This window comes from Pan troglodytes, chromosome 4, assembly GCF_028858775.2.
Source record: "Pan troglodytes isolate AG18354 chromosome 4, NHGRI_mPanTro3-v2.0_pri, whole genome shotgun sequence".
Lineage (NCBI taxonomy): Eukaryota > Metazoa > Chordata > Mammalia > Primates > Hominidae > Pan > Pan troglodytes.
In genome coordinates, this window is record NC_072402.2 from 11,756,575 (window position 1) to 11,780,895 (window position 24,321).

Consider the following 24,321-nt stretch of genomic DNA (forward strand, 5'->3'; position numbering starts at 1 on the left):
TGCTAGAACCTTTGACTCAGGGCTTATGAATACTTGTTTGTCTCCAGGACTGAAGAACAGAATACTGAGGTGGCATGTCCGGAGCCACCATAGCGCTGTGATCATGCTGTGTCAATTTCATCTAAGTTTTTGTGTTAGAATTCCTCTGTGAAGTTGACTGCTCAGGTGACAGGTTAGCCCATGTCTTAAACTGGGCTGAAAATGGGTTTCATGTACAGGTAGTTTTACAAGTGCTCTCAGTGCAATTGGTGGACTAGGACTTCCCATTAGGGCAGAAGGCCCCAACCCCCGGGCCGCAGACCAGTATTGTGGCCTGTTAGGAACTGGGCCGTACAGCAGGTGAGTGGTAGGTGAGTGAGCATTACCGCCTGAGTTCTGCCTTCTGTCAGATCGGCAGCAGCATTCGATTCTCATAGGAGCACAAACCCTATTGTGAACTGTGCATGTGAGGGATCTAGGTTGCATGCTCCTCATGAGACTTTAATTCCTGATGATCTGAGGTGGAACAGTTTCATTCCAAAACTATTCCTCGCCCCATTGGATCCACGGAAAAATTGTCTTCCACGAAACTGGCTCCTGGTGCCAAAAATGTTGGGGACCACTGCTTTAGGGATAGGCTGTGTCTGCTAGACACCAAACTAGAAGTCAATTTAATATATGATTGAGCCCAGTAAGTTCAGCCTTTTTTCTCTTTTTTTTTTTTTAGTGCTTTATAGATGCTGCCTCCCTGTCTTCTCACTGGCATTGTTGCTGATAAGAAATCTGCGGTCTTCCTTATCTTGTATGGAACATGTCTTTTCTTCCTCTGGATGCTTTGAAGATTTTCTTTTTATTGCTGACTTTGAGCAGTTTGATTTTGATGCACCTTGGTTTTATTTCTTCATGTTCCTTGTGCTTGAGGTTGTTTAGGCTGCTTTGATCTGTGAGTGTATGAGTTTCATTAAATTTGGGAAATTTTCAGTCATTATTTTTTCAAAAATTTTTTCCTATTCTCTTCCTCCTTTCTCTGTCCTCTCATTAGGGTACTCCGTCTACATATAGCGGGTGCCACTTGACACCCACAGATGATCTGTACCTTTCTTTTTTCTTTCTGTGTTTCATGCTGGATAGCTTCTATTGTCTTCAAGTTCACTGATCTTTTCCTCTGCAGTGTCTAAACTGCTGTTAATCACACCCCATGTATTTTTCATTTCAGACACTGCATTTCAGACTCTAGAGGTTTTATTTGAGTCTTTTATACATTTTCCATGTGTAACTTTTAAAATGTTTTGAACACATGGAATACAGTTATAATAATTGCTTATTTGATAATTTTAACATCTGTCAGTTCTGAGTTAGTTTTCATTTATTTATTTTTCTCCTTATTATGGATTGCATTTTCTATTTACTTGCAGGATAGCTTTTAGTTGTATGCCAGACATTCTCAATTTTAATTTGTTGGGTGCTGAATATTTTTGTATTCCTACGGGTATCTTAAAGCTTTGTTCTAGGATGCAGTTAATTTACTTGGAAACTGTTGATCCTTTTGGGTCTAATTTAAGATTTGATAGGAAAGACTAGAGCATGGTTAGTCCAGGGCTAATTATTCCTCTGTACTGAGGCAAGACCCTACTGACTATTCTCCCCAGTGGCCCATGGATTATGAGATTTTCTTCTCTGGCTCTTGAGAACATGCACTATATGCACCCCCACATGAGTGTCCGATTTCATTCTCCCTAATAATTTCAGGTGTTTCTTTCCCAGCCTTGGGTATTTGCCTCAGACACATGTGCTGAGAGTTCTCTGTTGAATATTTAAGGGGAGTCCTCTGCACATCTCTAGGGTTATGTGTGGCTGTCTCCTCTTTGATATTTTGTCCTATGAACTCTGATCACTTTGATATCTCCCGATTCCCCGATCCATCTCCTGAACACAGTGAGTCTACCGAGATCCCCCTGGTCCCTCAATCTTCATACCATGGCTTGGAAACTCTCTCTCAAGGTGGTGAGCTGAGACAATCAGAGGACTCACCTTCTTTTGTTTCCTGTCTTTCAGAGATCATTGTCCTTTGCTGACTAATGTCTAGTGTCTTACTAAAAAACCCCAATGTTTCACATATGTCTTTTCTTTGTTGCTGTTGTTTTTCCTTGAAGAAAGGCAAATTTGAATCTTGTCATTCCATCTTGGCATCTTGGCTGGAAGTGGAAATCCCTCTGGTTCAGCTGTTTCTACAACTTTAAAGTTCTGTAATTTAGAACTTTAGAAATCAGATCATCCAATGACAGTACTAAAATTAATGCAAAACTATTAAAAATGGGTTTTCTCCATTTATCGATTTGGATGCATGTGGCATTTGCAACACAGATGTGATCTTTGCTATCCGTGCTGCTTCCCGGGTCCTGCAGGGAAGAAATCACTGAGTCCTGTGATTAGGACCAATGACTTGGTTGTGGCCATGCTCCTCCCATCTCCTGCTCCATAGAGTGGGTCTGTTCTTGTCCTGCAACAGACTGGTCATTGCCTGTGTCTGAGTGTACCATCTCCAGGACACTGCTGACTAGACAGGGTGCTCTGATCACCTCTGTGTTTATACTGGCCTAGTTTCTAATTGATGAGGCACGATGCTTCGCGTTGTATTTTCATCATAGTCTTTCTAAACTCTGTTTCTTTACATTTAAATCTAAAGCTTGGCATCACACCGTTAACTAGAACAAAGACAAGTCACTTTGTCTTAGACGATAAACCATGATTCTTAACTTGCATTTGATGGACTCCACTAATCTGCCCTGGTTCACTTTTACATGATACACTACCTACTAAGCTATGCTAAAGTCAGTCTTTCTCAAGGCTGTTATCTGTCTCTCTAAGGACAAGTCTCTAATTTCCCAGTTCTCTTGCATTTTTTATTCATTTGGGGCACACGGCCAGAGATTCTGTTTCCTTCTTCACTAAGTCCATGTTGCTATTACGTTAGCTCATTAAATATTAATAGATTAACATCCAAGTCTCTCTTTGTTCTGTCTTATTTTTAAAATAAATGGCAAATAACAGATGCTTTGAAAAGAGTCACACTTTAGGAGGAAAACTGAGTGTACAAAGATTTTAAAATGTTTGACTTCATAGCAAGTACAGATATATTTCTACAGTTCAAATCCTGGGTTTTCAGAAAGCTCAAGTACAATGGAAATAATCCATAAACGGGAGTTAAAAGAACATTCATTCACATTTTGGAAATCTTCAAAGCACTATACCCAATTGTTTTAATAGTCTGCAACAAACAAAATCATTGTACTATAAATGAGAAAAAGGTAACTGAAGTCCATGTTGGCAATGAAAAACATTTATCACTTTGCTTCTGCCATAATAACATTATGTTTTTCTGATGCTCATAAACCAAGTAATGAGTGTTTTAAAGTTTAAAAAGTGTTTAGGGCCATTATGAATATCTAGTTTGCTAGTCAATTTGTCACAGAAAAAGAGTGTGCATGATCTTCCTATAAAGAGAAATTATTGTTTTAGATGATGAGGTCTATAAAAAGCTGTCTCCATGCAAAATTATAGTATTTTACCTCTACATTTCTGTTTTTGTTGGGTCATAAAAAGTTAAGAACACTAAAGAAATACCACTAAATTTTAACAGTTGCTATAAAAATGCATTCTTTGAATTCTAGATTTCAGATGGTAACACTATATGCTGTTGTGTATCCTAACTCAATCTTTTAATAATTCAATACTTTTTTCTGAAATCATCTTTTTAAAAGTAAGGATTTATCTGTTTGGTTTCTGGACAACTCATCCTTTGTCTTCTTGAAATTATAATAATTCATCATTGCTTGGCTTCATGATAATCTTCTCAAATCTTCCCTAAGAATTGTCCACTTGCTCTTCCCATGAAACATGGCAAATTAGTACATTATACAAAAGATGATGATAATGTGACTGATCCCTATATGTGTACTTGTATTTTGATAAGAAATTTTTATATATGTATGTATATATTTACAATTACTCCCAAATATTACTTAGCAGCCCCTTGTCATGCCTGAGAACTATCCCATTATCTAGAATTATTAGGGAAGCAGTGCTTCTCATAAGCAAGACTGACATTCTAAGAGGCAAAATCCTACTTTAACCATTGGGATGGAAATCTTTTGCAAATGCTTTCTGTCTTCTAAAATTACTAGTAATAACATTTTCTTGATGACAGAGGGCCAACTTTATGACTCGCAGAGTAGATGGAACAGCCATGACATTAAATGGTCTCTGACAGTTTTTCTTTCTTGCATTCTTATATTCAGTTTTCCTAACTCCTCTGTCTTTTCTCTTTGCCACCACAGTATCTACTCTCCCTCCTTATGATGGTCTATGTGTCTGCTTACAAGAGTTCTTGCTTTTTTTTTTTTTTTTTTTTTTTTGAGATGGAGTCTCACTCTGTCACCAGGCTGGAGTGCAGTGGCGTGATCCTGGCTCACTGCAATCTCCGCCTCCCAGGTTCAAGGGATTCTCCTGCCTCAGCCTCCTGAGTAGCTGGGACTACAGGCACACGCCACCATGCCCAGCTAATTTTTGTATTTTTAATAGAGACAGGGCCAGGATGATCTTGATCTCTTGACCTCATGATCCATCCACCTCAGCCTCCCAAAGTGTTGGGATTACAGGCGTGAGCCACAACACCTGGCCAGTTCTTGCATTTTTTAACATGTTGATTTCCGATAAGGACAGGGAAATCTATGGTCGTCATTGTTAAGCTATGTCTAAAACAGAACAGCTTCTGTTATGCTGACTTTGGCTATTCTAGACCTTTCTGCCATTTTCCTATTATTCTCTACTTGCTTAGCAGTAGAGAAATTTACCAAAGAAATGCGCTCTGGATATGTGGAATAACTGTGCTGAACTAATGCACAGATTTATTGTGCTGGAAACAGTAAGAGGCTATTGCCAGAAAATATTAAGAATAATTATCATACTTCTTCCATAATTCCCATTATGTAAAGCAGAAGAGACTCTTAAAATATAAAAATAGTAAATTCTTTTTAAACTTGTCATTTTCTTACTCTACACACCTAAAGATCCACACATATCTAAGCAGTTCTTGCAGCTGATCTGGTTGCGCCTGAGACATGGAACCTGCAAACTTACACGGAAATCTCAGCACAGTAGGAACCGCAGAACTGGCCCTTTGCTACTGAGCTCTGCAACCTGCAAAACATTGTTCAGTCTGAACACTGAAAAGAAAATGGTTCTCTCATAACTTCTTTCTATCAATTTTACATTGTATTGACAGTATATTGCCAGCTGAACCAAAGAATCAAAATATCATAAAATGTGACCATCTGAGGATGGCCTGGAACATAATATGTGCTACTAAATTCTTATTGACTAGTAGACATTAATAAATAGAAAACACTGCAACCCTCAAGGAAGACATATAGACATGGATAGTAGTTGAGAAAAATGCTCACATTTGAATTTTTTCGCTCAGCCAATCACAGGGGTAGTCAGTGGGACAGAAAGATAAATGGGGCTTGGTCTGCCCATAAGGGGCGTACAGACTAAATTCTCTTCTAGAGGACGGTCTTAGCAGCTCAGAAGGAATCATTGTATGAATGAATGATTAGTGCCACTGATCCTTAAATTTGGTGTTTAGATGTGGCGCAGTTCTTTGTACTTTAACATGTCTTTTTTATCTGTCCGCTTTTAGGATTTTTTTTCTTTGTTACTAATTTTGAGCAATCTGATTAAAATATACCTTGGTATTTTTTCTTCCTGTTTTCTGTGCCTGGGGCTCCTTGAGCTGCTTAGATCTGTGAGTTTATAGTTTTCATTAAATTTGGAAAATTTTCAACCATTATTTTTCAAAATATTTTTTTCTGTTCTCTTTCTTCTCTCATTTGGGGACTCCGTTTACACATATATGAGGTCACTTGAAGCTCACTGATGCACTGTTCATTTTTTCTTCTTTTTTCTTTGTGTTTCATTTTGGATCATTCCTATTGCTGTCTTCAAGTTACTAATCTTTTATTCTGTAATCTTATAATCTGCTGTTAATCCCATTCCACATAATTTTTGTTCAGGCATTATATTATATTTATTATACTTTAAGTTCTGGGATACACGTGCAGAAAGTGCAGGTTTGTTACACAGGTATACACATACCATGGTGGTTTGCTGCACCCATCAACCGTTATCTACATTAGGTATTTCTCCTAATGCTATCCCTCTCCCAGCCCCCCACCCCTGCCAGGCCCCGGTGTGTGATGTTCTCCTCCCTGTTTCCATGTGTTCTCATTGTTCAATTCCCACTTATGAGTGAGAACATGTGGTATTTGGTTTTCTGTTCCTGTTTTAGTTTGCTGAGAATGATGGTTTCCAGCTCCATCCATGTCCCTGCTAAGGACATGAACTCATCCTTTTTTATGGATGCATAGTATTCCATGGTGTAAATGAGGCATTATATTTTAATTCTAGAAGCTTGAGTTTGTTCTTTTACATATTTTTCCTTTTTCTACTTTTTGAACATATGGAATATAGAGTTGAAAGGTTGAAGTCTTACATTCAAAATCTTCTAGAGGCCAAAGATATTTCTCCACTTTTAAGTTGTTATTATTACATGATAATGAAATAAATATTTCCCAAGGAAAATGATAATTGATAAAAATAAAGGAAGAGAGAAAGAAGAGAGAGACAGAGGGAGGGAGGAAGAGAGAGAGAGACAGAGACAGAGAGAGAGAGAGAGAGAGAGAGAGAGAGAAACAACATCTTAAGATGGCACACCTGATTTGCCACCATCTAGATCTTTGTGTCTTAGTCAGGCTGATGCCTGAAGCCCAGAGCCCATTTTCCTGTACCCATCTAGTTAGTGCTGCAAGGCAGGGGAGCTGGGTAGGGTCTTTTAGCTCATGAGCACGTGAGTGGTCATGGGCACATACAGTGTCTTGGCCTATCACATCTTGCTACCATCCTTGCATCCAGCGTTGTGACTGATGTGCATGATGTAGAGTGAGGCAGCCCTGATTTTCTCTGCAGATGACACATCTGAGACACAGTGATATGCTGTAGTTTGCCCAGGCTCACCATGCTCAGAAAAGGTGGAGCCTCGGTTTGAACTGTGATTTGAGTCAAAGCTTCCTAGATCACGCTAAATTTAGAGAGACATAAGATGTAAGTCCTCATTCCAGGAAGTGATTTCCATTAGTATCTCTTTCCTGCTCCTGTAAGACTATGCTTGGGATGTCTACCTGCTGCAACTCTGCTTTTGAAGCTTTTCTCTACCAATCTCTGGTTGCAAGCAAGAGATGTGTACAACTCTAGGGCTGTCTATGGGCAGGGTGTAGAAAAGGGCTAATTATGCCCATTCCTAAGACTCTTAGGAGAAGAAGTGGGTCTGGCATGGGGCAGCGGCTAGCTCTGTAGGAAGAATTGTCAGGGCCTGGCGCCCATGAGCTGGGATGGCACACTTGAGAAAGAAGGAAGTTCTGTAGCTTGGACTGTAGTAATGGAAACAAAGGATGACAGAGAGAATGACAAGAAGGCAGACATCCAAAGGAATAAGCAAAGGGGAGGGTGTAGTTACATAATGTTGAGGCCAGGGTGTGGTGTGTGTGTGACATCTATGGCCTTGAGCTTCTGATGTCCGTGTGTATATGTTAACATGGTTTGGATGAAAATAAATGTCAAGGAAAGGAGTGATTGATGAATATCCCACACCCCAGGATTTGATATGAGATTAATGGAACATGCATGGCAGAAGTGCAAACTTTCTCTCTTGGTATTCTCCCCACCTGCCCTCATTCTTCTAATAGGTCAAACTTTTTTATGCAACAAAGCAAATTAGCGCATTGGTGACCAGACTCAGGAATGAATTACTATGGTGAATCTCTTTTTGCCCAAAATGAGTGTTATGAAAATCAATCAGGAACAGTGTCAGTTTATAAGGACTCAGAAAAAGGCTGTTCTAATCTCCTCTCCAATCATAAATTTACTTTAACACGTTTGCCAAAGTCAACTAACAATACTATTCTTCTCTGTAAGCCCATGCTTTAAAAACATAAGGGGTTCTTTTCTTTTGTTTTCTTTTGGGGCTGGGACCCGGTACATTTTAAGTGTTCACATGGGATTTTACACAGGTATTTGAGCATTAACTCTCTTACCAGTTAATGATAGTGCTTTGAAAAAATATCAACCTGTCACAATCTGCACTGAAAACAAAGTAGCTCAGCTACAAGAATAGAATGAAAAACATTTCACAGCATTTTCAGTGACTATAACCACATCTAGTCCTCTCTGTTTGTAGTGATCTTTAAGGACTCCTGAGCCTTTAAGATCAATTTTTAAAAGGAATACATTTCCAAGTAAAACAGTTCAATATAATTTTTTTTTCTGTAACATCCTAGAAATCTTTATTAGAGTTGCATTTCTCAAAACTGGACGTATATTGTTTTCTGAGGAGTTGCTCATAACTCCAGATTTCTTTTTATTGTAATGAACTGGCCATACCTTCCAGCTCCCTGCAGCCAAGTTCTGCAGGGCGCCTGCCGCCCCTTCCAGCGTGTCTGGATTTGAGCACTCAGAGAGCAGTGTGAGGTAGGGTTTGACTATTGATGGGTGCCACAGCATCTGGATCCCTTTTGGTGGTTCAGCACAGTCTGGAAGAGGTCCTACTCCATCCCACTGGTGGAAGAAAAACAAGAGAGCAAACATCTTTAACATCTTTATGCTTCCCAACTTTGCCTTCCTCAAACATTACAGGCGAAAACAAAAGCAGAGTGTTATCACATTTGCTGAACATAGACTGCACGGAGGCTATTGCATCAGCAGTCCAGGGATCACTAAAAGTGGAAGCCATTCCTGCCCAGCGAGAGCTTGGGATCGAGGGTGGAGGGTGGGTTGGCGTATGCACGCAAGAGAATGTAACTGGCAGAAGAAGTGGATAAGCTCTCCAAGAACGACTCTAACATGTTGCTGTAGGAAGGAAGGGGAAGAGATGAATTAATTTTGATTGAGCAGTTTGGAAGAAGGATAAAGATCAAGGTAGCATATTTTATAGTAAGCATACTACCGGGTTGCATAATAGTTACCAACAACAAATGCCCTCACTTCTTATGCATAATTATTAATGTGATAAACTCCTATATAATTAGTTACATGGATACAAATTGGGTTCTATTGTTGCATCTAACAAATGACAGAATCGATAAAAGAGAGAAAACTGCTATAGTCTATTAGATACGATGACATGAGCTATAGGCAAATCTAGATCTTGGAGCAATCATGATAGTTAAGTTTGCTTTGAATTGAATCTAATGAATAATAGGATAATGTGTAATTCAAAATTAATTACCCATAATTTAGAAATTATGGCTTACACGCACAAAGGAATACCAGTCAACCATTAAGAATGATACTTATGAAGACTATGTAGCAACTTGGACAAATTATAACAATAAAAGTTAAATGAGCAAAGCAGGATGCAAAGTAGTATGGGATTTGCACATTATTCCAACTAAAATGCATCATAAAATACCTGTAATTATCATAAAAATTTATTAATACAATGTCTTTTTTTCTACATTTCAAACTTCCTGTTCTATTACTCTTAACAATTTAAAAAACACTAAAAATTAAAATAATGATTCTGATCTTTGATTACACAAAGGCTTTGTCTTTTGTGAAAATAATGACTATAATAAAGTTAGAAATGAAAGATGCTATGCTTTTAGAAAAAAATACACATATTCAGTTCTGAGAAAAATCACAGTAAAATAAACAATTTCTTTATAATTTTAGTGTGAGAACATGAAGGTATTTAGCTTATTAGTGTTTATTAATGATTACTTAAAAATACAGTGTAAATGACACATGCTAAATGTACTTGCAGATATTTTATGTACATACATATATGTGCATGTATATAAATGTGTGTGTATAAATATGAAAAACAAAACCATATTTCTGAATGTAAGTTCCTTAATTCTGAAAGTTTTACTGCAAGAAAATACATGCTTACTTTTTATCCTTGCAACATAAAAATAGAAAAGTAGACAGAGATGGCTGCTGTCACAAATAATTTCAGAAACTTCATTATTTATTTCTTGAAATAAGCTAAACTGCATGTCTTCTTTTCCTCAATAATGACACAGCTTAGTTTAAGTCAAGGGTAAAGCTCAGAGATGAATGACATCCCATTAAAGGTCATTTTCAATGAACATGTCACTCAATTTTAACTTTATAACAAGGACACTCAGTGTGGGAAGCTTCCTGTCCTTTTAACCAAAGCCACTTCCTAACTATTCAAAGATGACTTTGCACCTGTGAACTGCCTATCAATAAAACCAATACATCTCCTTTAAATTAAAAAAAGAAGGAAGTGAACTAGCCCCGTCACATTGCTCCTAGTTCATTATTTGATCCTGGCTTGCTGCACTGAATAGAAAGTGGGCACTAGAAAAAGACAGTAGTCATTCTGTAGGTTTGCCAGTTTCAATGACAAAGCAGTAGCAATATTGGCCTCTCAAAGGAGACCAGCTTGGGGTAGTGAATCTATCTGCTAGAGTAACAAGAAATGGCAAATTATTTCTTTTATTTCATTTTATATCTTGTCTCCTTAAAAATTTAAAGCAATTATTTTCATATAAAAATGGATAAAATTCAGAAAAATAAAAATGTGAAACTTCCAACTCAACATGGATAGATTTTCCTTTTATGTAAGAGCTAACCTAACAGCAAGAGGTACAGAGAAGTAATATTTGCATGCTTGTTACAAAAAAGAGGAAAAAGTAGCCATGTTATCTTTTGCTGGGTTTCATCTTGTTCTCCTTTTCTAACTTCTGTGCAATAAAGCAGGATAAATGGTTAAGTCCGTAGAAAATTTTCCTCAGGCTCTGACATGTCATCTATGTAGCTCTCAAATATCTTTTATTACAATCCTTTCTTAGTGGCTACAGAGAGAATCTGAAGGAATAAAAGGACAACTGATGTGAACACAGATAATCTTTGATGGCAACTGGAGATGGAGTTCAAAGGGGATTCTTGGCTATTTTAGCACGTTGATATTGAAGAAAAAGGACTATTTCAAAGCCAGTAAATGTATCTGCCAGACCTTTATCTGGGTACTTTATTCAAACTTTTATTAAGTTAATAGGGAGAAAAGTATCATAAGTTAATAGGGGCAAAAGCCCATTAGAAATAGATTTCCATCAGCTGTAACATGACTGGACGTATTCTGTAAGACTTGGGTTAACATGCTTGATATTATTTTGTCTGGCTCATCAACATCAACAAGGTCGTAGGGCAATGGTGAAGTTAGGATCAGACTGATGTAGGTGAGACAATTCTGCACATGCAAACTTTTGAGGCTCGAATGTGAAGATTCAAGAAAAATCATGGGATATACAACTCTTGCACCAAAGTAGAAATACTTGATTTACAAATTTAAATATAAGGTGCTTCTATCCTAAAATGTCTACAAAAATGGGACATTATCAGAAGGCAAGCAAGTGGCTTAATCTGTAACATAATTGAAGCAGTGACCACGCAGTGATTCAGCCCTGAAGAACACAAGACTAAACTTACAAATCTTGTGCAAACTGTGTTCGTTTTGGACTATATCTTGAGAACCTACTACCAAAAACTCTTTAAGAGCTTGAAATATGCAAAGAATACATAAAGAAGTAAAATGTCATCAAGTCAGGAGAGAGAATTTTCTATATAATAAAGAGCACATGAAGACAAAGTATTTCCAGGACAGCAGTGGTGGCAATGCCAGAAAAGGACTTTTTATTATGTTATCTGCATGATGACCAAATGTGTGTGTGTGTGTGTGTGTGTGTGTTTATATCTTCACTCCTCAGGTTGCAGTTTAAAAATTAAGCAGAATAGAGAAAGTGAGAGAAATAGTACGAAGACAGAGGCATTTGTGGTTTTAAAAAAGCTTTTTTGCTGGGTTTCATCTTGTTCCAGCTTGGGGGGAAATTTTCAATGAAAATATCCCTTCCTCCTCAGAATTTTACTCCTTATGTTTGAGAGTTACATAAATGTTCCACAATTCTGTGCAACATGTTAATTTTCATGTTATATTTTAATGAATAAAATTTGCAAAAGTTCTAGTATCCCTTGAGTCTTGCAGATATTACTTCAATGTTCAAATTACACTTTGTGCAAGTCATTCACATGTTGTTGAACAGGAAAACAGACTAAAGGATATATCACTAGTGTAATATTAAACCTCCTCTTATGAATTGTCTTGTTCATAGAAATTTCTAATTTTACACACATATTTAGAGTTCATAAAGCTAAGGATTAAGGTGGCTATAACCAGAGTGTTTGAAAACTGAGTAATTGAGAATTAGAGCTCTGTTGGAGACAGGCTGGCAGCAAAGCAGTGAGTGTATATAGATCATAGAACAAACCAATAGATTGATTTTTTGCCACTCCAAATAGTGCTTCACCCAATAATGTATCAGCACTTTTCTTTACTGGCTTCAAATATATGACTGCATGACTAATATCCATAAAAAATCAGCCAACAGTTTCTGTCATTCCATTTCTAAAACTGTATAGAATTGAAAATATGTATTCTTTCATTAAGAAGGTAATGCTCAAAAATTTTTGGAAAAAAAAAGAGGATATCAAGCTTCCCAAGATAGAAGGTTAAGGGACTGCTGAAATTTAGACATCATGCTTTTTGATATGGTCACCATCGGCACAGAGCATACATAATGGCCCCTGTAAAAAAAGGTCTGCTTAGGAAGGAAATAACATATGCGTGGGGCTGTGCTGAATGTGTATGTTACAAAGAAAGAAAAGGAAAAAAGCCTTTCTTTGGATTTGCTTTAAATACTTTTGCTTCTATGCAGGGCTTAAATTCTATTTAAAAGATTTTTTTTTTTTTTTTTTTTGAGACAGAGTCTCACTCTGTCACCCAGGCTGGAGTGCAGTGGCACGATCTTGGCTCACTGCAACCTCTGCCTCCTGGGTTGGAGCAATTCTCCTGCCTCAGCCTCCTGAGTAGCTGGGATTACAGGTGTGCTCCATCACACCCAGCTAATTTTTGTATTTTTAGTAGAGATGGGGTTTCGCCATGTTGGCCTGGCTGGTCTTGAACTCCTGACCTCAAGTGATCCACCCACCTCGGCCTCTCAGAGTGCTGGGATTACAGGCATGAGCCACCGCGCCCGGTCTATTTAAAAGAGTTCTATCTCAGTTGGGTTTGAGAATGAAAGAGTGGAAGCCATTTGCTCCTTATATGAAGAGAAAGACGTAACTTAGGGATAAAAACCTGAAAGTAGGCTGGGCACAGTGGCTCATGCCCATAATCCGAGCACTTTGGGAGGCCGAGGCAGGCAGATCGCTTGAGGTCAGGAGTTTGAGACCAGCCTGGCCAAGGTGGTGAAACCCCGCCTCTACAAAAATACAAAAATCAGCTGGGTGTGGTGGCGCACACCTGTAATTCCAGCTACTCAGGAGACTGAGGCAGGAGAATCACTTGAATCCAGAAGGTGGAGTTTGCAGTGGGCCAAGATGGCGCCATTGCACTCCAGCCTGTGTGACAGAGCAAGACTGTCTCAAAAACAAAAAACAAAACAAAAAAACCCCTGAAAGTAAAGATGTCAACATACTATATTTTTTAAAAAAAGAGACTTTGTAAACATGGGGTTCTTTAAGTTATAGAGAGTCACAGGAGTACTCTAATTATCACATTCATAAAAGCCCCCTAATGAATGAGAAGAATTACAGGACAATTTACAAGACTCTTCTCTGTGAGCCATCCTGCAACTGCCCTAGTCTCTGATCTCCAATGCACTGGGCTGGGTACTGAGGAGACACCAACAAGGAGCAGTCAGGGAGTATGGAGAAGGATTTCCATTTCAGGAGAAGTGCTAAAATATACAGCTCCTCTTCCCACCTGTCACAGGCTTCATACAGTCTCCGCCAATCAAGTTTGTGTGCAGAAAAGACCTTTTACTGCTGAGTCGTATCTTCAGAACATAAACAGAAAAGGCTGGCTTCACCAGCGGAATGCACCTCTATCACCTAGATTTCTCTACTAATTAGGGAGCATCACAGTCATTACATATGTGCAGGCTCACTTTCATTTTTTAAGATATTTCAGTGAAATAAACAACAGACCAGAGATGCTGCAAGATAAAGGCAGCAGATCTGCAGCATCAGGGAAACATTCTGATTTTAAGATCCCACTCTTTCCTCTCAGGGGAAGTCACACATTGCAAAATGTAGGAAGAGAAGATGGCTCTAAGTAGGTAAACTGTCAGAGAATGTTCTCTCAAGCAGGGTTTGGTTTAATTAAGCTGCAGCCAGCACTATGTACTTTAAAAAGCAACAATAAAAACCCAAGTCCATCCACCGTCTGCCACTCTTGCTTGGCTTGCTTTGAACAGCAGAGTTATTACATAATTTGCCTTTACAGTGTTTCATGGCCACTTCCAGCTTTTGGGGGGTTAAAGGTGGAAGGATAGAGGTGATGGGTATTCAAAAACTCCAGTTAACTGTAAAAAGCCAGCGAGAAATGATTCTTTGTGTTGATTCTTAGGAATTTCAAAGAAAACGGTAGTGCGGGTGTCTGAATCCCCCAGGAGCTGTTCAGAAGACTTCGGCTGCAGCTGAGGCTGAGGCTGTGCAAAGAGGGGATAGAGTTGATGGCTAATTAGCTGTATTTATGTGGCACTGCATTGTCTCCAGGCTCTCCTTGCAAAAGACAGGAGGGGCTTTGCATTTGAGAGATTAGAAACCCGCATTAAAGAGGCAGGATGAGGTGCTGTCTGAACAAAGCGTTAGGGCAAAAGAGATTCAGGAATAGCCTTGCTGATGCACCTCCTCCTGTGGGGGGCCACGGGGCCAGGTGAGCACACATCCCTCAGGAGTGAAGCTGGTGATGCTGCCTACTCCACAGACTGGCATCACGAGGCCGGCCACTGTGCTGTGCCCCACAGAGGACAGCTGTCAAGGCTGCTCCATATGACTGGGCCTGCCTGTCCCTTCCCAAAGTCACGGTGATGGAACCAACTAGGGCATCAGTGATGCTCATCTAGAATTCTCTCTGCTCCTAATTTGCCATCCACATCTAGGGAAACCTGGGACATGGCCGTCCCTGTTACTGCCTTCTAAAGGGGCTTTGTCCCTGACGTGCCAACCTCCTTCAGATAATCCTGTGGTCTTGGTTTATATGTTTGGTAATATGTCCTTCGAAGGACAATCTAGTCCAATGGTCTCAACCAGGGCAATTTTAACACCCAGGGGGACAAGCGGCAATGTCTGGGGACATTTTTGGTTGTCATGGCTGTGGCAGAAGGTGCTACTGGCATCCAGTGGGTAGAGTCCAGGGAGGCTGGCAAATACCCTGCAATGCACAGGCCGGCTCCCTGGAACAGAGAGGTATGCTGCCCCACATGTGACCAGTGCCGAAGCCGAGAGGCCCTGGTGAAGTTGTAAAAGACAGTATTGATGGTGTGGAAGGCTGAGAGATAAAATACAATTAAGAAAACTAAACGAGACACCTGAAACAGAGTTTTAAGTCTATAAACTCACTGAAACTAAAATAGCAGCACTTTTAGGTGATGGGCTATATCTTCCATTAGAGGTGAGAAAGAAGTAGAAGAATATGGTTCATCCATGGATAATGGCAGACGAGAGTTGCTGCACGCAAATGCACAGCCGTGATCTTTGCAGGCTCATGAGATATGTTGCTTCCAGGACATGAAATATCATGCCTTGAGTCAACAAGCTCCCAGCATATGGTGAGGTGAAGGCCAAGGGAGACTGTACTCGAACCAGCCAAGAGGAACGGGCGGCAGCTGAAAGAAGCAGATGGTTAGAAAGGAAATGATATTAAGCGGCAAAAGAAAGAGTATGGTTACTAATGAGAAAATGAAAACTGTCTGGAAAAAAAAGAAAAACAACCTGTGATATTAGGAAATGAAAGCCTAGGAGCATCCAAATGTCATGAGGAGCAGATGCATGAAGTGATAATAAAAAATCAAGTCCACGAACAGAAACTGTCACTGACATTTAGAGTGATTAAGATAAATTCTGGTTTGCGTATTGAAAGTCTTAAAAGCATGCATTTGGTCTAGCTATTTCACTTCTAAAAATGCACTCTCAAGAAGTGATTAAGGGGGTAGGTGAGATTTAACTACACAGATGTTCATTACAGTTTACATTAGTACAAACTTGGAAGCAACCTGATTTTCTAGGAATAGGGGATTGGTTCGCCACGTCATGGTATTCCTCTACCATGGAATTCACAGTAGCTCCTCCTCATTCCAGTGTGAAGAACTGCTTACTGGCAAGGAAAAAAGTCAGTCTGTGTCAAATGATAAGCTGTCATAAAGTGGTCAGCAAAGTGACATAGAGCAGACTTGTGCCTACACCTTCCCGCCCATCAGTGGTGTGCCAAAGTGGGCAGTGGGGGCTGTCACCTGGGGGCAGGTAATAAGAGGCTGCACTCTTTGCAGGGAATGTACAGGTAATGAAATGAATACAAGTTGGGTTTTTGTTCACTACCATGTGCAGACAATGCTACACGATTTCACTGGTAAGAGACTCCTCCTCACAAGGAGAGCCCCCTACTCACTGCACATCCTGAATGGGCCACTACATGCCTTTTTTTCTTTATTAAGAGAATGCCCAAGGTTCACCTAGGGTCATAGTTGTCACAAAAGACTACAATTCCCAGCCTCCCTCGCAGCTCTGGTGCCACTACGAGCCAGTCTAGGCCACAGGGATGTAACAGTGATGTGTGCAACTTCTGGGTGGGGTCCTAAAGGAAAGGATACTCCTGTCTTCTTTCCCCCATTTCTGCTCCTGAACTGTGGATGTGAAGAGCCAGAATCGTGACCATGGGGAGGAAGGCAGCACCCTGAAGATGAGAGCCCCATAAAATACAAGGAGCCCACCTCTGAAGACTCAAGAGACCGGAGTTCTACATCAGTGGAAATACACTTACTGACTATAAGACCTTATGAATTTTGCTGTCTGATATGGCCTCTAACAGAAAAACATCTGAAAGGATATATGCCCAGATGTAAGTTGTAACTATGAATCTCTCTAGGAGGAGGTACGCTGAAGGTGTGGGTATTATTTTCTTCTTGGAGGTTAGTGCTATTTTACTCACATATTATTTACATGTTAACTGTGTAAATGTATACCTAGATATTTATAATTAATATCTACTTTGTCTGAAATGAGAAGAAACTGTTAAAGTTCAAATCTCCATTGTGGTCATTTTAACTACTAATAAAATTCATGTTTGTGCTTTGGGACATGCATGCTGTTTATTTAGCCTTAGAGCCTCACTTTTGGGTCAAGAGCATCCGAATGACATAGCAGGCAACGTGTGAGGCTCTTGAAGAAGTGGTGGCCAATACCGATATCCTGAAAATCCAAGAAAACCTTGTAGGTGGTGGGATTTCATGATTTCTCATAACACCTTCAGTGCAAAGAATTTGTTTAGTCTGGCAGGATCAAAAGTCCTGCTTCTCCAGGGATACTTTGATACACACACATATACCTTTGTTGCATATAAACTTAAGTTCTTAGATGATAACAGTAATTTAGATGGTGCATTTGTTTTGGTCGTGATTGCAGATTCAGAATACTGACTAACAGTGAGATAATTGCAGCACTGTCATGAGAGGCTGGGGAACAGCTCAAAACACAGGGAGGGAAGACTGCGGAAGACGCTTGGCTCACAGCGGCCCTTGGGGCAAAGTCTCACCAGGAAAGAAACAGATGAGTCTGGGAAAAGTCACAGCTATGAGCATCCACCCACAATTAAACCCACAGCAAGAGCTAGGGGCCACCATAGGCCACAGTGTAATTGGGGCCAGGCATTGGGCTAGAAGTCACAGACCGAAATAAGACCCACACAGTCCTTTGCCCCAGAAAATTCGCTCTCTTTGGGGATCAATTGCTATACTTAACCCATAATATGATAATAACTAGCAGAGAAGTTTAAATAAAATTATGGAGAAGTAGATTAGGGAGTAATTGTTTACTTGAAAGAAGTCTTGGAAAGATAGAGGGGATGTTTTATTTGCTCTTGAATGATTATTCTCCAAGTAGTGAGTGGGGAAAGGGAGGGCCAGGCAGTGGAACAGCATGAACAGCATGAACAGAAGCGTAGAGGCTGATCTGCGGGATCCTAAGACAGGCCAGGAAAGAGTGCGGGCAAGAAGCCTTGAAAGTTTTTCCAAGACATCTCTTTCATTGTGGGAAAAATAAGGGGGCATTGAAGTTTTACACAGAGGCCCATTCCTACTGCTTTTATGCATAAAATAGCACCGTGTATATCACAGGGGAATCTTCCAGTCATTTATGCATTTGGCATCTACAACTTAACAAAGAGGTGAAAAAGAGCAAAAATATTTACTGTTAAATTGACTACAGTGCACTCAGTTGTGAAACAAAGATGATCATGAAAGAAGACCTACCAGATAAAAATAGTGCATCAGAATCCTGTTTGAATTGATAGGTTTGTCTCCTCACCCATCCAGACAGACATATATTTTTTACCCATTTAAATTAAATAACTTTAAATTGATTTATAAGCTAAAAAGGGAGGTTTTGGATTCCATCAGGTCCTGCTTATTTAGTTTTTGTTTTTCTCAGTGGCCCTCTGCCCATGGTCAATCTCACACCAACAGCGCCTTGAAGAAGGTCTGACCTGACCAGCAGCTGGTGGAGGACAATGTCCCGTCACCTCCAAACCACGCTGAAACAGTACCCACCTCAGGACACCATCACAGGATCGTTGGCCATAGACCAAGGTGAAAACAAACCAAAAAATGCTGATTGCTACAAAAGGTGCAAAAAGTAAATGAATCCATTTTGTCTCCTCCTATTTCCCTGGACCCCAATCTTCGGATTCCCTCCACCAACCATGCAGTGACAGTCTGCTGTCATAAAGCCCTGCTGAGGGCAGAGAGGGTCCTTCTGGGGGAGACGCGCCTTCTTGGCAGATGACATGCTGACTGTTTCATGGGAGGTTTTGTCCAAAACGGACTAGAGAAACTAGCAATTCCTTAGAATTCAGCAACAGGCACACAGCAGATGCAAAAATGGATGAGTTTGCAAGGACCTCTTAGACCAGAAAGTGATGCATAGAGTGTCAAACACTTCTGCACACAGGAGCTCGTAGTCTGATGCTTCTAGACTAGAATGGCCTAGAAGTCTGATACTTCTAGTATGGTCCAATAGCAACCATTTCTTGAACTAACAGCATGCATGCATCATATTTTTGTATCATATATTTTCTAGAATTATCCCTACAGGGATTTTTTTTTAAAGTTTCTGAGATTTTTCTTATAGCTAAATTTGACATGCAGAATATTATAGTGTCTTTTTAAGGTCAAGAACACCAATGCCAAAGGTAAGGGTCAACATAAATTTCTGGACTAGAAAAAGTTCTAGAGGCCATCATTAAACCAATTATTATTTGTATCACTTTTACTCCTGTTATAATATTTGGCTCCTCTGTCCTGGAAGGTCTGTGTTGTAGACTAGATAACCTTTCATTTTACATAATGTCTTACACCTTTCAGTGAGGTATAAATTTCTCTGAAAAAAACCATACACTTTTATAAGCATACATTAACTTAGTGCCTTTATGAACATTATTTTTTAAAGGCCATTTGCAAAGATTACAAATGTAATTTTCATTGTAGAAAATTTATAAATACAGAAGTACAAAAGGAATCAATCATTATCTTCTCTTGGATCTTATTCTGCTTTTTCAAGAAACACATATATTTTGTACAGGCAAATAGCATTTTGTATTTGCATATGACATATTATACAAAACTGGCCAGATTGTATCTGTATCATCTATACCTATATCTATGTACGCACCTGTTTTTATATTGCTTTTTTTCACTTTACTTGTGAAACTCTCTGTAAGCTCCTCGATGAGATAAATCAGTTTCCAGGCCCTGAAGTTAACCGCTGTTCCAGTGTTAGCAAAGGTGGGGATGCTTTGTCCTCCCATCGCTCCCTGTCCTGGTGGGGCCTGTGGTGAGGGGTTTGGTCTCTCATGGGCTCCCCAAGACAGGGGCAGAGACTGTTCTGATGCATCAGGGTTGTGAGTTGCTGCCTAGCGGCCTTCGTTTTGCTGCAGGGGAACCTACTTCCCGCTGCAGCAGGTGAGGGCCATTCTGTTCTCAAGAGGCCTCCAGCTCCAGCTCAACATTGTTCTGAATTCACCTGAATTGTTCCCCACGGCCAAGCTTCTAATGCCATCCTGTGGAAGGGCTGTGAATTCTGTTACCCCATTTCCAATGGAAAGTGTGAGACTGAAAATCTAAATGCTTCGAAACCAGCGATTAAATACATGTTGGATCTTTGGCCTCCCTCTGTCTCTCTCTGTTTCCCTTCTTATACCACATCTCCTGTTCCACCCATCCCTGTCACCTGGATGGCATCAAATCCAGCTCCGACAATGCCCTAAGTAAATGTGTGAATTAACACAGCGCCTGCTCAGAGGTGGAATGTCAGAGCTTGCTAGGGCCTCAGGTGTCTTTTTTTCTTTTTTAAGTAATTTCCTATCTTGGCTCAACTGTGAGACGTGAGGGAAATCATTTCATGTCCCACCGTCTCAGCTGTGAAATTCCCACAGGAAAATTGTGCAGATGCATTAGTGATTTTACCTCCTGATGAAAATGCAGGGCTCATTCTCTATATGTTGAGGATATATTACAGTTGCAATTAGGGAAGGGGATAATTGCATGCAGCTGCAAGCAGCCCGCATCACCTGATCTTGGGATTTCTTTTTCTTCTTCTTCTTGCCCCAGCACCCAGAGCTCTCAGCATCCTTGCCATTGGCCTCGCCACAGAGTAGCCCGTCCAGCTCGTCCGTGCCCATGTGCTGTCCCTGAGACGTTTCTGCCGCCAGCCGGTACGAGAGGTTCCTTAAAATGCACACACAGTTTTCAACGGTCTGCAGAAAAGGGGGAAACAGAGGAAAGAATGAGTAAAACTAGCACTCAGCACTCCATTCTTCCACCTGGAAAGGCCTCGTTCTCCACGGACACATTTCTCTTTGGAAGTGTTTAGCTGCCAGCTTCTGAAAGCTCCCCTGATGGCCACAGTGGAAAACAATTGGAGAAACTTAGAAAGGTCTTAGGACCTTTTATCCCCCACAAATAAATGACTTATCAGCAATAGTTACTTCTACAAACATCTGTTATTGTTGATTGAAATTCACTTGTGAGAAGGGAAGAATGTACAACCACGAGAGATCACAAATATCATCCACTAACAGACAGCGCCCCACCTCTGACTCCCCGGCTGGGGATTGGGGATCAGGTAATGAGGAGTCAAAGACTTAGAATTTCGGTCAGCTCTGGTGGGGGGCATATTTACTGCCCACCAGAGCATTTTCCGAGTGTCAGGGAGGCCACAGGTGCAAACCAGGGTTGTCCCAGGAAAGTGAGGGGCTGTGATCACCTGGGGTGCATAAATATTTTTAGTCTACATTTTTTTGAGATGCCTGACACTCATGTTTTCTTAGCCAAAAGGTTAAACAGTGGTTAAGGACACATGTTGTGGAGCCGGACACCTGTAGAACCCTAGGTGTCCGATTTAGCTGTGGGACTTTGGACAATGCACTTGACATCTCTGGGACATAGTGTACCCCTCTGTAAAATGGTCATAACAGGACCCACATCTTAGGTTCTTGTGCATTAGGTGAGCTAAAACATGTGTGTGGTACGCAGAATAATGGCCCTCCCAGAAGGTCTACATTTTTTTTTTTTTTGAGACGGAGTCTCACTTTGTCGCCCAGGCTGGAGTGCAGTGGCGCCATCTCGGCTCACTGCAAGCTCCGCCTCCCAGGTTCAGACCATTCTCCTGCCTCAGCCTCCCAAGTAGCTGGGACTACAGGCACCCGCCACCACACCCAGCTAATTTTTTTTTTTTTGTATTTTTAGTAGAGATGGGGTTTCACTGTGTTAGCCAGGATGGTCTCGATCTCCTGACTTCGTGATCCACCTGCTTAGGCCCCCCAAAGTGCTGGGATTACAGTCGTGAGCCACCGCACCCAGCAGGTCTACATCTTAATCTCTGGAACCTGCGAGTATGTTAGGTCACGTGGCTGGGAGGAGGTGGGAATTGTTAAGCTAATCAGCTGCTTGTCAGATGGGGAGGTTCGGGTGGGCCTGTGTCCTCACAAGGGGCCTGTACGTCAAAGAGGAAGTCAGGAGAGTCACAGTGATGTGATGTGAGAAGGACATGGCTGACCATGGCCGGATCTGAAGATGGTGGAAGGGGCCACAAGCCGAGGTATGTGGGCAGGGTCTAGATGCTGGAATAGGGAAGGGAACAAATTCTCCCCAAGAGCCTCAAGAAGGTAAGCCTCAGACCTTACCACATTTTAATTTTATCCCAGTGAGACCCACTTCAGACTGCTGGTCTCTAGAGCTATAAGATCATAAATGTGTGTTGGGTTCAGCCACCAAGTTTGTGGTCATTGGTTATGACAGCAACAGGAAAGTAACACAGCGTGCAAGTACTGGGAAGAAAGCTGGGGCACAGTAAATGCTCTTCAAATGTTCATATCATTAACAGTGGCAGGAGATGGCACAGTGCGGAGCTCCAGAGGATGGGATCTAGGGCTAGCCGGCTTGGCTTCCAATCCTGGGCCTACCATTTCACAAGCTGTGGGGCCTTGGGCAAAGTGCTTAATCTTTCTGTGCTTCTATTTCCTCATTTGTAAAGGGAGGGTCATATTAACAGTATCATGTACAGGCTGGGCGCGGTGGCTCATGCCTGTAATCCCAGCACTTTGGGAGGCCGAGGTGGGTGGATCATGAGGTCAGGAGATTGAGATCATCCTGGCTAACAAGGTGAAACCCCGTCTCTACTAAAAATACAAAAATTAGCCAAGCATGGTGGCGGGCACCTGTAGTCCCAGCTACTCAGGAGGCTAAGGCAGGAGAATGGTGTGAACCCGGAAAGCGGAGCTTGCAGTGAGCCAAGATTGCGCCACTGCACTCCAGCCTGGGCAACACAGTGAGACTCCATCTCAAAAAGAAAAACAAAAAAACAAGCAAAAAAACACACACCAGTATCACATACAGAGCCACAGTGAGGGTTAATAAGCTCACAGATACAGCTCTTTGAATAGTGTCTGCTCAAAAGTATTTGCTAAAATACTAGTTGTAATAACTTCTGATTGTTGAGAAGAGGGGTGAGCAAACTGCCGCCCAGGGGTCCGATCCAGCCCACAGCCGGTTGTGCATAACTGGTGTTTTCCTGGAGGACACCCAGGCCCATTTGTTTATGAATGGTCTGTAGCTGCTTTCACGGTACAATGCAGAATTACATGGCTGTGACTGAGACAGTATGGCCCGCAACACCGGGAATATTTATTCTCCGACCTTTTGCAGAAAACGTTTGCTGGTTAAGACAAAGCTGACCTTTTGACTACAGGAACCATGGAAAGCGGAGAAAAATATCCAATTTTAGAAGGGGCGAAATAATGATGGAAAAAAAAATAAACTGAGCCAAGTTTTATTTGAAGAATCTTACCAAGCTGGCTATCATTTTTTCAGGCACCTGCTACGTAACAGCCACTGTGATGGCACATAATACAATTCCATTGTATGGGTGAAGGGAGGACAGCTAAAGCTGTGAGTACCTCCCACCAGACTGAGCTGCTTCTCTGCAGTCCTGGGGTGGGACTGGAATGGGCTGGGGCTGCTGGGATCACAATCCTGCACTGCTTCCCTCCACTGGCTGGAATCTGGTGAAAGGTAGCAGGTGCCCTGTACTTATTACCGAGGGCATGAAAACTTACGAGGAAAACCAGTTTTCAGGAAATATCTCTGGAGCCTTTGTCATTCCAGACCTTTCTTGTCAGCTTTTCAAGGTGTCATGGGCTGCTAATCCCACAGGCTCTGAGTCAACCTGATTTTCTATTCCAAGCATCCTCTGCATCAAAAAGTGGACTGGCACGAAAGCAGGTAAACTCAGGGCGATGCATGAAAGAGAGAAACGACTCTCATTGAAAGGAAAATGTTATGGCATAAGTCAGAATGATTTTTAAATCAGCTCAAACTTATTTTTCTTACATCAAAGACTTGGGAGAATAAACTTTCTCATCCCACTGTTCGTCTTCCCTGGAGGCATCACTGTTCCTCTGTTTAACAAATGACTCCTGGGGAATAAATCTGCAGTTGTGAAAAATGCTTTATAATCGAGCTGCAGCTGGGGAGATGATTTGGGAAGAAGCTAGAAGAAGAAGAGAAAGTAGGGATGGGGGCGGATGGGGAGGGAGGAATGGGGGAAAGAAGGTCACAGGGACCACATTTATCTGTCATTTAAGGCTCCAGG

At 41.1% G+C, this 24,321-nt stretch overlaps 1 protein-coding gene across 7 annotated transcripts in view; it reads right to left on the minus strand.

The window, feature by feature from the left end:
• Positions 1-24,321, minus strand: part of CTNND2 (catenin delta 2) — a 933,574-nt gene that overhangs the window by 117,853 nt on the left and 791,400 nt on the right. For all 7 annotated transcript variants that reach the window (XM_001147603.6, XM_016952954.3, XM_009448799.4 and 4 more), the window contains 2 exons: positions 20,741-20,926; positions 8,476-8,649 (listed from right to left, as the gene is read on the minus strand). In XM_001147603.6, the coding sequence (XP_001147603.3) occupies positions 8,476-8,649; positions 20,741-20,926 (360 nt within the window). The remainder of the gene's footprint in view (positions 1-8,475; positions 8,650-20,740; positions 20,927-24,321) is intronic.